The sequence below is a fragment of the Sceloporus occidentalis genome, unplaced genomic scaffold (genome assembly GCF_023333645.1).
Source record: "Sceloporus occidentalis isolate IW3139 unplaced genomic scaffold, rSceOcc1.0.p SCAF_216, whole genome shotgun sequence".
Lineage (NCBI taxonomy): Eukaryota > Metazoa > Chordata > Lepidosauria > Squamata > Phrynosomatidae > Sceloporus > Sceloporus occidentalis.
Genome location: NW_028317196.1, coordinates 1,124,327 through 1,140,498, shown reverse-complemented (window position 1 = coordinate 1,140,498; position 16,172 = coordinate 1,124,327). Strand labels below are relative to the sequence as shown.

The 16,172-nt window shown below is 36.8% G+C and overlaps 1 protein-coding gene across 1 annotated transcript; it reads left to right on the top strand.

Annotated features, from left to right (window-relative positions):
* The first annotated feature begins 4,307 nt into the window (after nucleotides 1–4,307).
* Nucleotides 4,308–11,380, top strand: LOC149277368 (protein Wnt-5a). The gene is made up of 4 exons (XM_089503042.1): nucleotides 4,308–4,399; nucleotides 5,405–5,652; nucleotides 8,237–8,529; nucleotides 10,922–11,380. Exons 1-4 carry the CDS (start codon nucleotides 4,320–4,322, stop codon nucleotides 11,378–11,380), a joined length of 1,080 nt encoding a protein of 359 aa, XP_089359168.1. The 5' UTR covers nucleotides 4,308–4,319.
* The last annotated feature ends 4,792 nt before the right edge of the window (nucleotides 11,381–16,172 follow it).

The following is a 16,172-nucleotide window of genomic DNA, read 5'->3' as shown; positions in this document are numbered from 1 at the left end:
TATAGTTCTTTGAAGGCAATCTGTAATTTTTATTTGTCTTTGAATGTCTGTTACAAGTTAGGAACTAAGTACAGAAGCAACTCCCATCATTCTTATATAGACTCAAATACCTAGAAAGCCAAAGGTTTTTTTTTTGTTTTTTTTCCTTCACCTTTTGGTTGTAAACAACAACAAAAATACTCTTCAACATATAATCTCAGTTAAAGCACATACAGTCTAGGCACCTGATTTTATTGATGTGTGTGTGTGTATATATTTTACTATGACAGAAAATGTTGGGGCCTCTCTGTGACCCTAAAATTGTATTCTGCCCGTGGTATCTGACATAACCGACCCCATTATTAGACTGTGAAGGGTACTGGTGGGAGTTAAAGGCTAGGGCATTTGGTGGAGAGGTTCTCATGTAAGATGATACCCCCCAAAACAGTTTATTAAATAGGGGGATCAGAGACCCTCATACAGGAGTGGAGGGGGCTGCTTATAATGCCAGACATTACTGTAAGAGCCCCCCCCCCCCCCCCAGACCATGTCCCATCATTCTGTGAAGCTCCAGATCCACCATATGAGCTTGTGGAGAACTTGCAAACTGGTGTCCAACACTTAAGGCAGCTGAGCTGAACATGTCACTAGTAAGACCACCTTATCACAAAGGAAATGCTTCAGGTCAGGAGCAGAATCTCCCCTTCTAAGTGTTCTCCCTATACCCACATCCTATTGCCCTAAGTACCCAGGGGAAATGCAGGGATGTCATGTTACAGTCCAGCTGGAAGGTGAGCTGTGGACATCTTGTGGCTGATGATGCCCCCTACTGGCCGGATATATATTGACTCCAGCCTAAAAGAGCATCCCAAACCATGAGCCACACGCAGGGTTAATGAATGGGGTCTGGATAAACTGTTTGTAGCATTTTGGAAAACTATGCTAGCCTATAGTGTCCTCGCCACAGCCCATTATCCACCCTGCTGCACCCCAAACTTTTTGTGGGAAACCCCACTCAAGGGCTTGGAGTGGCAGCTGATAAAGCATTGTCCTTGCAACATACAAGTCACATGCAATAAAAGTTCCAACCACAAATTCCAGGTCCCATACATGTACAGAGCTTGTTTGGGGCTACCGTGTCTCAGAGTGGATAATAGGATATGCAGTCCTCAGCAACTGGTGTGTGGGGTGTCAAACCCTATCCATAGCCCCTGTGATGGTAGCTGGTGGTGCCCTCTAAAAATTCATCACCCACTGCTTGCCCTGTAAATGTCTTTAAAGCCATGGCCAAGCTCACCAGGGATCCAGAGATCACACAAGGACTCCTTAAACACACTGAGCCCAGGGCCACTGATTCATTTTTGGGTGGCACTGATGTTTTGTGGTATATTTGACCCACTTGCGCTTACACATAAACTTTTTTGTTGATGGAAATGTTACTTTCTAGAAGCCCCTTTTATTGTAAAACAAACTCTTTTTTTCCTTTAGGAAGGATCTCTCTTCAAGAAGTATATTTCACATCTAAAACAGTTATATTTTATTATTCAAAAAACTAAACTACCTAGTATACTTGTAGTTTAAGAAAAATAAAAATACAAATCTTAGAATCCCATCTTCTGTAGTTATTTAACCCAACACCTCTAATCTATAAATCACCAAATAATTCCTTGTACATGAGTTTTCTGGCTGTTATTTTAAATATTTAATTCCAATTTTCTCAACTACCTGAATGCTGTTTATGTCCAAACTGGTTTCTTAGAATCATAAAATTCCTGTATATTACATTGACAAGTATATACACCCCTTTCCTCACCCATCCCCCACAACATGGAATTAATTGCATCTCTTTCTTAAATTCTGCAAACTCCAGAATGAGAAGGGGGCCCCCATGTGTTGAATCCAAATAAAAAGCAGACCCCCCTAACCCCACCAAACAGTTCTCCCAATAGACATTTTATAGTCTTAAGTCTTTGTATGGAATTGTATCCACATTTTTATTTGCAAATCTGGTTTTACAGTCTCCTAATGCAATGATGAAATGCAACATATTAGATTAGTTTTGAAATTATTAACAGGAGTCTTTAATCACATATGGCATTAGATCCTTTATTTTTTATTTCACCAGAGCCCTTAGATTATGTATTCAAAGAAACATGTTTCAAGAAGAAACGTGGCTATTGGTTAATTTAATAATTTAAGGGCTTTTTAAATTTATTTTAAAATATCAGGACTGTTTAATATTTCAACTACCATGTTTAAATTTATTACAAAAATGAAATATGATTTTGCTGCAACAAATTCATCTTATTCATTCCAAATGTAATTAAATGTTGAGCAATTTTACAGTCTAATTTCTTAGATGTATCTGTCTGTGTATACACAGAGGTTTAGAATAAAAAAAGAATATGCATCATTTATTTTGTACTTAAAACAGTAGGAATTTAGGTAGAAATCTGTCCACAAAATGCTTGTTATACGATTTGATTTACTAAGTATTATAAACCATTCAAACACCTAATGTATCAACTTGAATGTGAGTTTAGATTTAAAAAACAAAGCAACAAAAAAAACCCAACAAACCTAAACCAGAAATGAAAACGTTTCGAAAACAATTGCCCCTCACCCCATGAAAAAAAACAATGTTTTTTTTCTCTCATAAATATTATGTTCATTTTTTTTTCAGAACTTCTAGTGTTTTCGGTGGAATTAAATTACATTTTTGGATTTGCACTTTTTATTTCCCAGCATTATAAACAAATTCTTGCATACAATGAAACATTATTTGAAACATTGTATTTTGTTTTTGAAAATGAAACTTTAAAATTTTAAACATTTTCAGAAACAAAAACACAATGAAATACTTTTGTGAACTGGAAGCTGGATACATTTTATACTTTCTAAAACTATCACAGGGTTCGATATTATGTGCTGATAATTAGCTTTATGTTCTGATGATTGATGAAGCAGTTCCCCTGAAATAATTGATATCATTTCCCCCCCCTGGGGGGGCTGGGTGTGTTATAATAATTTCTGGGTGGTAATGTTTTAAGGTAGGGGCTGGGTGACAAATAGATATGGGATACCGAGGGATATTCTGATTGTATTGGATTGCGAAATAAAAGCAATATACAAAAATGGGGAATGTTGTCTAAGTACAGTTAAAACAATTATTTTAGGGTTTGTAGAATGGTGCTATAGCGTTTATAGTAAGCTATCGGTACATACATGTCTAGTGAATGCAGAAAATAAAGAGACTGGGTGAGGACAGGCAGGGATTCCTGGCAGAAATGGTTGGGGCACCAGATATAAAGTTTCACCAGGAGAAATACCAGGTTTTAAAAGGATCTGTTGGGATCCGCTGTGATCTTTTATGGGGAGGAAGATAAAGGATGAGAAGGAAAGAGATGGTTGGTGTTACTTGTCACTGGGGCAGACTCTTCTGATCTAGAATCTGCCTTGGGGTATTTGGAAGAATATTTGTGGAGGGAAATGTTTATTGCTCAGGGGTTTCTATCAACCTCTTGGTCAAGGGCTTCAGGAGTACAATACCCAGAAAGGCATTTTTTGCAATATGTTTTTTTTTTTTTCTCTTTGTATCATTGAAAAGTTTAGGTATTTGCCTAAAATCCATCCCATTTTTTTCTTCCCCTTACAGAATATCTAGCAGACTCATACAGATAGATTAGTAATGAGTATTGTGGTCCTGACAGCTGTGGGATTGCTCAATCTCAGTGTTGTTAGTAGTTATTACATGTCCCTGATATCCTTTTGAATCTGTTAGCAGGCAGGAGGCTGGTACAAGAAGGCTCATTAATTAAAGCATTATATCCCAAATCTGCCCTGAGAGGGGGAGGGGAGAGGGCTATACATTCCCTGGAACAATGTGATTCTCTAATTCCCATTTGGGTTTAGAATGCATCATATCCCTATCTGTCCCCATCATCCCCAAACAAGCCCAAAATATACGGACACCCTGACAATTGCCAAATTCCATTAGAGGGTTCATGCTTTTTTAGATTATAAATTATAGTCCGGGTGTGTAAAATAAATTATTTTGCACATATATTAGAAACATAATTGCATATGCATATTGCCAATTTTTGTTAATTCTTATGTGATTTTAAAAACTGTAACAGAACATAGAATTCTATTTTGCAATTATATCTGGTATTTTCTGTTCCACCGGATTTTTTTTTTTATTGCATTTTACCTTCTTTGTATTTTTTTTATTTTTTTTTTTTAATAAATCCATTACAGTTTTATATAAAATGCATATTTATTTTTTTCAGAAACCCTTGGGATTATTAAGGGGTTCAGGATTTGGGGTACCTGGCAGTGCAATGATCTCAAGGCACCTTGTGTTATTCTTGGTCACCCTGAGTTGTATGTCTCAGGCTGTGGTGAGAGCCGGTTCGTGGTGGTAAGTAACCCTTTAATTATATCTCTCATTTATCCAAAAAGATCTGTCGCTTATTTTAATGTAATTTTTTTTAAAAAATCACTAAATGTCTGATTTATTCTGCAGATTAGATAAATCACCGGGGTTTGTTTAGAATATTAGTAACAGGGCGGTTTTAGGTTTTTATTTTTTATTTCTTTTATTATACAAATAAAAGGAACAATAAGCAACTAAAAATAAGGCAATCGCCTGCTAAGGTTTTGTAATATTGATTTGACAATTTTAGTTTTTTGAAAAAACTTTAAAAACAAAAATCAGTTTGGCTAAAAACTGAGATTGACAAAAATATAAGGACGTATTCATTTATTTTCTGTAGATCTGGATAAATCATGTTTTGGGATAAAAAAAATGCACTGAGATGTTTTTTGTTTTTTAAATCCACGTTTAACTCTTGGATGTCGGCGTTAAACATAGATTTGTTTGTTTGTTTTTTATTCGCTGAATGATACAATGTAGTTCAATTTTTCAATGTTTCTGTAAATATTGTTGTTCACCCAAGCCCCTGACAAGGCTCTGTGATTTATTGTCATGTTAACCCCTTATCGGCCAGCGATTTCACCTGAGCTGTGGTGTTTCTTATCAAATCGTTTTACAAAAACATTTTACCCTCGGAGTCTCTGTTGCTTATGTTGGGAATCCCTAAAAATATCTGGCCTCCTGGGTCTCTCTTTTAACTAAGTCCCTGACCAGGAGTCTAAAAACCCACTCGGGCACTCTAAGGGTTAAGAGCCTCAAATTTATTTAACCCCTAATTTATTATAATTATACACACTCATATCTAAAGGGTTAAAATCCCTCATCTCATTTTATAATATAGACCCCTGGCATTTGAATGGTTAAAATTCCCACCCACCCCCAGCCTCACCGTGTTTACGGTCTATATACCCCTGTCTCTGGCAGGGGGTGGCTTCTCCGGCGTTTGAAGGGTAAAGTTTGTGACCCCCCCCTTTGTGTGTCTTTGCCTAGGTCCCTGGCCATGAATCCGGTGCAGATCCCCGAAGTGTACATTATTGGGGCGCAGCCCCTGTGCAGCCAGCTGTCCGGCCTCTCCCAGGGGCAGAAGAAGCTGTGCCAGCTGTACCAGGACCACATGCAGTACATAGGGGAAGGGGCCAAAACGGGCATCAAGGAGTGCCAGTACCAGTTCAGGCACCGGAGGTGGAACTGCAGCACCGTGGACAACACGTCGGTATTTGGCAGAGTCATGCAGATAGGTAAGAGCCGCTCTTGCCCTTCCATTCGCAGGGGCGACGCCAACATATTCAGCAGCGCAGTACAGGACAAGACCAGTACAAGACCACACTGCCTGTGTGGAGAGTCCTAAACCCAGTGAGCTGACAATCTAAAAGCGACCTGTAATATTTTACGGGCGGTTTACACTGTATACAAAAAAAACCTGGCTTCATATTAACTTCATATTCTGTTTTCTGAAATCTAGATTTAGACTTCTGTGTGTTCTAGAAAAAAAAACCCATTTAAAAATAATAAATGTGTGTTTTATTTACAAATGAATTAATCTCCGCACGGTTATCCGTATTAACCCCTATTCAGCCCAACTAGACTTTAATTTAATCGAAATTCATGCATTAAATTGTTTTGAAGACTAAATTGTAAAATCTGCGCAGAATTATTACTGTTAATGCAAATACGTACAGTTGTACAATAGATTATTTTTAATATATATTTTGCATCTAATAATTCAAATATGGATAAATTCCCTCTTCCTTAAAGCATTAAGTCCACATTATCCTTTCATCTGGATCCATGAGATGTTCTCCTCTTCTGGGTTGAGTACTATGTGACAGCCCAATGCCCCAGACATATTATCTATAAAAAAATATATAATTAAGATGTCTGGGGAGGGGGTGAGTCTATTTGTTAACCTTTCAGGTACCAGAGTCATCTGTACCACCCAAATCCTATTTAATGCATGACCACATCTTTCTGGTACTTCAAGAGTTAATCAAAAGGCAATTTAGAAAGTGCAATTAGCCACTTAAAGTAACTGCTGCTTTTTATGCCCAAATTCTGAGAGTGTCTTTGGCTGGGACCTTGAAAGGAGCTTTCATTGAGGCCGAGGAATCGGTGTCAGACAAGGCTTCAGTTTCTTAAACTGACCAGAAAAACAAAATATCCCCATCTATCAGATTTTTTTTTATTTCTTGGAAATTAACTGAAATAAAAATGAAGGGCCTGAATTCATGTTTTTGGAGGAACTTTTTAATGGTAATTTTTAGTCCATCAGTGTGTCTTTCCCTGTCTCTTAAAATTAGCAAAATATTCCTCATTTTGCACACTTAGCTCTAAAAATATTGTGTATAAAATTTGCATACAAAAGATGAATGCAGATACATTCCTCGAAATTCATTTGTCAATTAAACTTTCATTTTTGAATATATGCATTTGTTATGTTAAGGTTTAGTGCATCATTTAGGCTTTTTAAATTTTTTTTTAATTTTTTTTAAATCTAGGGAGGGAACCTCAATTGTTTATTTCTGAATTCATATCCTTACAAACACCTGCAGATATATTAAAATATATATATATTATTGAAATTGGTTTAACCCTTTCAGTACCTGGGGGAAACAGAACATTGCAATACCCCCAAAGAGCATTTTGGCAAACTTTAAAACTTTAAAGAAGCTTAAAATAATTTGAAGTGCTTCCTAAAGTTTAAGGGGAAAAAACATGCCATGCTTTGTATTGCAGGCTTTCTGAGACTAATGGGTTAACAGAGTATTTTTTTATCCCCTTTTAGCTTTTAGAAGAGCTTATCCATCACAAGGACAGAGTTTATATTTTGTGCCATTAGATGTAAGATCTCAGCTGTCCTGTGGCCTGTGTGCAGCCTGCAGACAATATGCAATTCACATACACACAGTGCTCACATTTCAGGGTCTGCACAGAATATGCTTCTCATAATTTAATATAAACACCCTGAAGGATTTCTGCAATGGCTTTAAAACTCTACATTTTCAGTGTTTTTAAGGTGCATTCTGAGCAAGGGGGTGTTTTTAATACAATGTATGACTTTATAAAAAGTGACCCTTTTTATTTGATACAATGAAACAAAGTATTTTAATAGAATTCATTTATTATGGAAAGTGTTCCCTAAACATGTTGCCCATATTGGTTTCATTTCATAGGAAGAGATATTTCTGCTTCAGGGTCTCTTGGTCTGATGAACAGATACAGCTTTCACTACAACTTAAAAAAATAAATAAAAAAAACAAGAGACTTTTAACTCTTTCCTGCAGGGTAATCAAAGTGCCCTTAATCTAAAACTTTTTTCTTGGTCAAAAATCTGCCTGTGAGTTACTTAAAAATATTAAAGGCTAAAATAAATATAACCCCCCCCCCAATATATATATATATATATATATATATATATATATATATATATATTATACACAAAAATCTAGAATCCATTCATGTTTAAATTTCCTGGCTGTATTACCCTCTACCACTTCTGATGGGAGGCTGTTCCACTTACCTACCACACTCCTTTTTGAATCAAGCTTCCCTCCTGTCTTTTATTAAACCCCTTTAAGTGTTTAAATGCCCTCTCTCCCTTCTCTTCTCTATTTTCTCTCCCCCAAGCCAGACCCCCCCATTGGTTCCTGAACATTTCTATCCAGCAAACCATTCACCTTTTGAGTTGCCCTCCACTGAACTTTCTCCAGAATGTCAGTAAAGGGTGTACGTGGGGTAACTGGATGTATAATTTCTATATGTGAATGTCTTGAGCCTGTGGGAATCCGTGGCATTGGGGCTCAAGAGCTGTCCTTGTTTCTGCAGGAAGCAGGGAGACTGCCTTCACATATGCCATCAGTGCTGCAGGAGTAGTGAATGCAGTGAGCCGAGCCTGTCGCGAGGGGGAGCTCTCCACCTGTGGCTGCAGCAGGGCAGCTAGACCCAAGGATTTGCCCCGGGACTGGCTTTGGGGTGGCTGTGGAGATAATTTAGATTATGGCTACAGGTTTGCAAAAGAGTTTGTGGATGCCAGAGAACGAGAGAAGATCTACCAGAAGGGTTCCTATGAGAGTGCAAGGACAATGATGAATCTCCACAACAATGAAGCAGGAAGGAGGGTAAGTCACCCTCAAATAATTGGGGAGTTAAATTAGATGCTTTTATATTTATATCCATTTCAGCAGCAGTGTCGTTCTTATATTTCCTGGATTGTTACTTAGTGTTTCTTCTGTGTTAATTAAACTGATATTTCAGGTAAAGGAATAAAGCCTGATCCCCTTTTAATCACTTAATTTTTTAAGGAGTAAAGGGTTAATGCCCCACTTTTTTGCTTCAGGGTTTTTCTGCCCCTTTTGCAGACCTGAGGCTGCTGTAAAATAACTCAGATATCTCCATTTTTTGGTCAGTGACCACATTTAGAATGCCTGCTCTATCCTTAATATAAGACAAGACCAGGAGAGGTTTACTTGGGTTAGCAGAATGGCTCTTATCAGGGTCTTTGTATCCCATTTGTTTTGTGTTCCTATAAGAACAGACCGACCTGGCCAGATGGTCCCCTTGTGGCATCTTCCTAATATCTGCATCTCCTAGTTATTGCTACCTGCCAACTAAAATTTCCTGAATATGGATGGAAATTGAGTATAAAAACTTTCAGCAACCGATTTTATCCATGATGAGGCTTAGTATTTGTCTGGTAGATAGGGCAACCATAACAGGGACCACATACTGGCAAGGGCCAAGTAATAGAACCTTCAACATTGTATCTTAAGGAGCTATGACTGGTTTGAAACATGAAGTCCTATATTTTATTTAATAGATATTTGCAATAACATAATTAGTGTTCCATGACTGAAACCAACATTCCTTAACTCTGACCTTTTTAAAGGATCTAGTCTTGATGGATAATGAGAGATTAATATTATTGGGCACTCGTATTATTGGGAACTCATGTGGAATCCATGTTAGTTAATATCTATTTTCTTTCTGTGTCATTAAGATGTTTATTAGGTGCTATCAGAATAAGAGTCATTTCCAAGCACGTAAATAATAATAAGCCAAGGAGCTATTGGGCTAATTAGCCACAAAAGAGACTTTCTTTTTGGTGCAACAGGCATATAAATGGAGTTCAGGTCTTTGCAATATTTGACTATTATTGAATTATTAAAGCCAATTCGCCAAAGTCCATCGGTGAAACTGAAAATAAATCCAATGTGGGACATATGTTTATTTTCGGTGGTGGACATCATAGTCTACACGTCGGGAACAGCTGGCTTTTAAATCCTTCTACTTCTCGGGGGTTTTGGTCCCACCTGTGGTGGGAAAGAAGAAAGCTAGGTTTTTTTTTTCTTGAGAGATTGCCAAATGTTTGTAGTATAAAGTTGCCAAGAAAGAGGAACATCCTATGAAGACTTTGGAATGTCTAGGTGTCAAAAGTAACATATTTATGGCTAGGGCAATCTGGCTTCAAGAATTTGTCAAGATTGGGTTCATCAGGTTTATAGTTGGCCATAAACATGGTCATCTCCGTCCACTCGTGAAGAGGCTGCATCAGCACGAGAAGCACTTTGTTTAGGAGTAATTTCAATTTAGAACATAGAGGTGAAGAGCTTCCAAGAATGTCACGCAATCCCTTCCCCGCACAATTTAAATATAGACCAAGCTTTGCGGTTCGAGGAAGTCACCGACCTCTTGAAACGTCGGAGATTGAGTTCCCATTTGGAATCCCAATTTTGCACCTGGGGAAATCTAGTTCAAGTGCGTGAAAAATATCAACCATTATTAATCATTTTAACGTTGCCTAAATCAGATTATGCAGTAAGGAATTAGAAATGTGATCCAGTACAAATAAAGCTAATTTCATTGTTTCAGTTTGAGTTATTAAAGATGAAGTTTTTTTTGTTTTATAAAAGCGTCCTTGGTCACAACTTCACAAACAGTGAGTGGATCGCAAAGTCCTAAAAAAAAAAACCCCCCACAATATATAATGAATTATGATTTGCCAATGACAGCGCCAGACAAAGGGGATTTTATTTTTATATATTGTTTTGGCATTTTCCTTTTTGTAGGATTATTTTTATTACAAGAAGCTGAGAAATCTTACAAATGATTATTTTTGATAAATTACATACAGTAAATAAAACCTCATCGGCTCATTAGGTTATTACAACTATAAGCAACATTCTTTTCCTGTTAAGTTCGGTATTATTCAAAAATACTAATATTGGTTCAACTATACCAGAGGTGTCCAACCTGCGGCCCTCCAGCTGCTGCAGGACTACATCTCCCATACTCCTCGGCCAGCCAGTGCATTATGGGAGATGTAGTCCTGCAGCAGCTGGATGGCTGCAGGTTTGACGCCCCTGAACTATACCTTCAGTTTTTGCTTTTATTAGTAACTTATTCTAGGGCCAAGTATGAAGAATGGATTATTTACCACATTTTGTTTTCTTGGTTATGTGTATTTGTCAAGAAGACTCTCTAATCTGTTTCTCGCCTCCCCCCCCCCCCCAGGCCGTAAGTAACTTGGCAGATGTTGCCTGCAAGTGCCATGGCGTATCTGGATCTTGCAGCTTGAAGACCTGTTGGCTTCAGTTGGCCGACTTCCGCAAAGTCGGCGACCTCTTAAAGGAGAAATACGACAGCGCCGCTGCCATGAAGCTGAATACGCGAGGGAAGCTCGTTCAGGTGAACAGCAAGTTCAACTTGCCCACCACGTACGATCTGGTTTACATTGACCCAAGCCCAGACTATTGTGTTCGTAACGAGAGTACGGGGTCTTTGGGAACCCAGGGCAGGCTGTGCAATAAAACGTCGGAGGGAATGGATGGATGTGAGCTCATGTGCTGCGGAAGAGGGTACGACCAGTTCAAAACGGTTCAGACTGAGAGGTGCCATTGCAAGTTTCATTGGTGCTGTTACGTCAAATGCAAGAAATGCACAGAGATTGTCGATCAGTTTGTTTGTAAGTAAGACTCCAGATTAAGGACCATATTAAATTTCCACTTCTATTTAAAGAGATCACTTGGGAGGTGCAGTCAGAAGACAACTGGATCCATTTCTCCTTGTATTCCACAACTTTTCTGAAAAAAAAAAACCAAAAAACAATTGAAAGAACAGAAATGAAAAAAGAAAATATTTATTTACGGAAATAAAGACTTTTAGAGGTTTATAAGTAGAGAAACTATGTCAGAGATGCACAGAATTTGGAACCTGTACAATGGGGAAAAGACACGTTTTATACGGAGACCTGAGTAATCCGGGAGAATAAATGGGATTGTTCAGCAATCCGTTCATCAGGCTGAGGGATCGACTCAATGTGGTGGTTTAATTCTTTAAACAAGTATTCTGATATTTAATCGCCATCAATACATTTATTTACTGTTCTGACTTCATTATTCTGTTTTTTTTATACTATTCATTATGTGATATGTCTGTCGTAATGTTGGGAATGCAAATTCTATGTTGCATAAAAGTCTTAATTATTCAGTTGAAAAATATCCATAATCAAAATTAAACAACCAGACTTATTTTTTTTTATTTTTTTTTTAAATACCATATTTTTCCCCCTCAATAATTCACTGACGATTCAGGTAAGAAAAAAGTAATGTAGATTAACACTCCACCTACCACCCATGATAACTTTTTTACAAAACAAAAGTGGTTCGACAAAATGTTTTTTTCTTTTTATTAGTTTATTCCCCCCCCCCCTTTTTTTTTTATTTTTAAACTCTGTCCAGGATAAATTTTTGTTTTATTATTATTTTTTTATTTCTTGCTGTTTGATATCCTGGATAAATACACATCACACTTTCTTTTTATAAAAAAAAAAACATCCGTCATTCACATTTTATGTTCTAAAAACATCTTAATAGAAAACATTTACTAAACAGTTTTTTTTTTTAAATATATATACAACTCATACTCTGCTTATTATCACTATACACTAAATTTGGTTTCATTTATGGGAAATTGTGGTCTGCTGTTTTTTATTTTTGTTTTTTTTCCCTCTATTTCAAAACTTTGTGATTATATGTATATATCCATAAATACTGCCAGTAATTAAATGTATATATTTATTTACACATTTACTTAGGGGAGTTTCTTATTTCACACAAATGTTTTGGATTTTTATTTTAAAAAATCCTTTTAATTTGGTGCCAGGTTCCAAAAGGGGAGTTCAAAATATAATGAAAAAAAACCAACAGAACATAAAAATGAATGGTCCATAGGTAGTAGGAATTAGGAGCTTTACATGTAAAATGCACTTGAAACGATTTCCCATTTCCTTAAAGAAGGGCATTATGGGTGGGGGGGATCCTTAAGATTCCCCCAAATCCTCAATAAAACATAACATATTTATTCCTTCATTATAGGGATAAATACTAGTTATATAATAGACCCATTCCATATAACATGGCAAATTTTCAAAAATAGTAAGTTATTTTTATAGACCACACCTTTCATCATTTTTTTTCAAAAAATTCCGTTTTGAAGGCTTTTAATTTATTATACTTGCATAATGAATGCAAGAATATAAACAAATGCTAAGTTACATTTAAGTAAGCACTACTTAAATTATTTTGGTTTTTTTTTTACATTTTTATTTTTTTTTTTTGAACATTTCTGATGTTTTTTTTTTTTTTTTTTTTGAGAACAAACCTTACAAAATCCAGATTATCCATTGGAATTATTTAATGTAAAATATACTTTACTTGTTTTCTAGAAATGTAAATCTATGTTCAATTAACTGTATCTTGTACATTGAATGTACATATTTTGGTGCCCTTTATCTGATTTTGTATATTTCACTGGCTTAAAAAAGGCCAAGAAAACGTGTGGCTGCTGCCAGAGCGAAAAATATAGAATATAAAATAAAGTTTTGTTATTATTATTATCAGGTGGTTTGATTTAATCCGTGATAGACAACCCATAACAGCAAAGGCAGAAATGCTGACTTATTTTTGCTTAACAAAAACGTGGAAAATTGCAGAAATGTGTATATATATATTTTTTTTTAATTGTGGTCTACAAACAGTTTATCAGAAATTAGTCCGAAAGCCTTCCCTCCAAACTTAATCCCAACATGCACCTTTAGAGATTAGTAAGAAATGTTACATCAGATGTTTTTAATAAAATATTGTTCTATGAGGTGTATGCCTATGCTATAGTTTTTGTGAAATCATTATTTGAGTAGATAAGTATTAATTCTTCACAGCATTCCTAAAAATGGGTGTTTTTGTTGATTTTTAAATTAAGGGTGAGGAGAGACTTGTGAATATCGTTGTAGATACATTAGCGGATATACAATGATTCTTTTTGAAAAGGAATACATTTGTGATTCATGGAAAGATCCAATTGCCAATATCTATTTAGTGCTAGTGTGTGTGTGTGTGTGTGTGTGTGTGTGTGTGTGTGTGTGTGTGTGTGTGTGTGTGTTGACATGGATGATATCATTGGCCCCCTAATCTAATAAATCTTTTTTATGGGAGGAGGTTCCCCTCGGTTTGTTGTGAATTTGTCATCAAATTTTCAAAAATTAGGGAATCATTCCTTTTTTTTTTTTATGTCATAACTGATGTCACCACAACACATAGCGCTCCCAGGCCAATAGTACTGCAATCCGAGGCAAAGTTCATAAAGAAGGGAGTTATTATAGATAAAAATGAAAATGTTTCACCCATTTCTACAGCAAAGGCTATTAAATTATTAATTAATACAACAGCAGCAGATCCAAGGGGGCAGCCGTCCCCCCTACGCAAAACCTGGGGGGAGGTTGTCATCTCAGTAATCCTGCTCCCTGGTGTGTTGCTGATGAAGAAAAGTCGGAGTACTTTCAAGAGTTCCCCCATAAAATGTTAATAATTTTAGGGGACATATTAAGGAAAAATAACGTATTCGCTATGCTTATTATCTTATAGTTTGGTTCACATCCAGCCGTAATGTTTACCCCTGAATGCCAAGCTGTCAGATTGCATGAAGAACGCTGTCGGGGTTTAAGCTGTAATATGGAGCTATTTTATAGTCCAATTAATATCGGATCCCCGTTCTGTGTTTCAGAAGAGGTCTCCTAAAGACGCGGTAACAGACACAGTGTTTTTATTTGTTACTCTCTGTTGTCATCCAATGGAAGAGATCAAGGCTTTCTCCCAAGAGCTTTGCCAAGCCGGCGTTCTGCTGAGTGTCATTATTAGCTTCTGACTGTTTAAAAGGGTTTCGCTCCTTCCAACGACATTCGCAGAGCCCCGCGGCTGGTGGAAAGTGCACAAGAGGAGCTTTCGTGGTTTTGTTCTTCCAAACACCGAGATATTTCTCTCCTCTGTTCTGTGTCCAGTTCCATTAATAAAGACGTCCATCTGGAGAGCAGATTCAATCACCGTACAGGAAGATGTGTAATGCAACCTGCAACAACAGAGAAAATGCCGCTTTATACAGATTATTAGATAAAATGACCATGCGGTAATAGACAAAATGCTTACATTACCCATTAAGGAGGAACCCACGCTTTTATTACTGGTATTATAGTAAGAATACGTTTCCTGCTATTTTTCCCAATAATATGTCTTCGGGCAGCTGCTCTGTTATCTGAGTCCAATCTACTAGACAAACACCCTGACTCCTTATCATAGTGTCTGTGTGAAGCAATAGAATGGCTCAGTCTTAATTACACAGCAGGACTCTATCACTATTGAAAGTCTATGGCGGGACAGACTTCATTAGCATTGCCATAAAGCATCAGCTCAGTGGGATGTTATTACTGTATACAGCGCTGGGGGTTGTATTACTGTATACAGCGCTGGGGGTGATATTACTGTATACAGCGCTGGGGTTATATTACTGTATATAGCGCTGGGGGGTTATATTACTGTATACAGCGCTGGGGGTTATTACTATTGCAAATATACTATTGAAATGATAATGGTGAGGATTTTGATAACGATTCCCTAATTTTATGCACATTTGGCTGTTTAATAATTGGGGTTTTTGTAAATTAGCAGATAAATCCCTCTTTGTGCTTCTAGTTCCGCCATCATGGAGAGCCGAAGGACACACAGATGAACTCTGTAGTAAGCAGGAGCACAGAAAAGGGTTTAGTGACCAAATTTACAGCAGAACAAATCATAAAAAAATAGTAAATGCAGAAAACATAACAAGGCCAGTTATTTAAAAAAAGACACAAAAACGGATACTACTCCCACCTATTCACACTAATTAATGCCTCGTTTGATGCACGCTTCTGCAAGCAAGTTGACTCAAGTCCTTCTTCAAAGTAACTTTATCTACAGACACTTTCTGATGTTACATTTGCCAAAAGTTTTTTACCAGAATTGTAAAATCCCTCATTTTTGTCTCGTTTTCTTGTATTCTTATCACACGGTTTCAAAGTTAATGGAGGAAGATTTCATTAATAATCACTAGAAGCATCCCTCATTTCGCTTTTCATATTTTATAGCTGCGATATCTTGCTATTTTTTGACAGATTTATTGTTGAAATTATTGGAAACTAAAAAGTCCAAATTCCTTGGCTATCGCCGTTATTGTCGTTTTTCTAAGTTTAAATAACGTCTGTAACGTAACAAAACTGGAATAGGTTGCGTCTCCTGGAAGGATATACATTGTTTCGGATAACGAATGCGTTATGAGTTGGACGTCCCTGAATAAAGCCAGCATGTTGTCTGTTAGAGAGACAGCATTGTGTAAAGATATATTTTCCATTATCGGGAGCGGCCCAGAAAAAAATAGAATAAAACCTTAATTTGCTAGG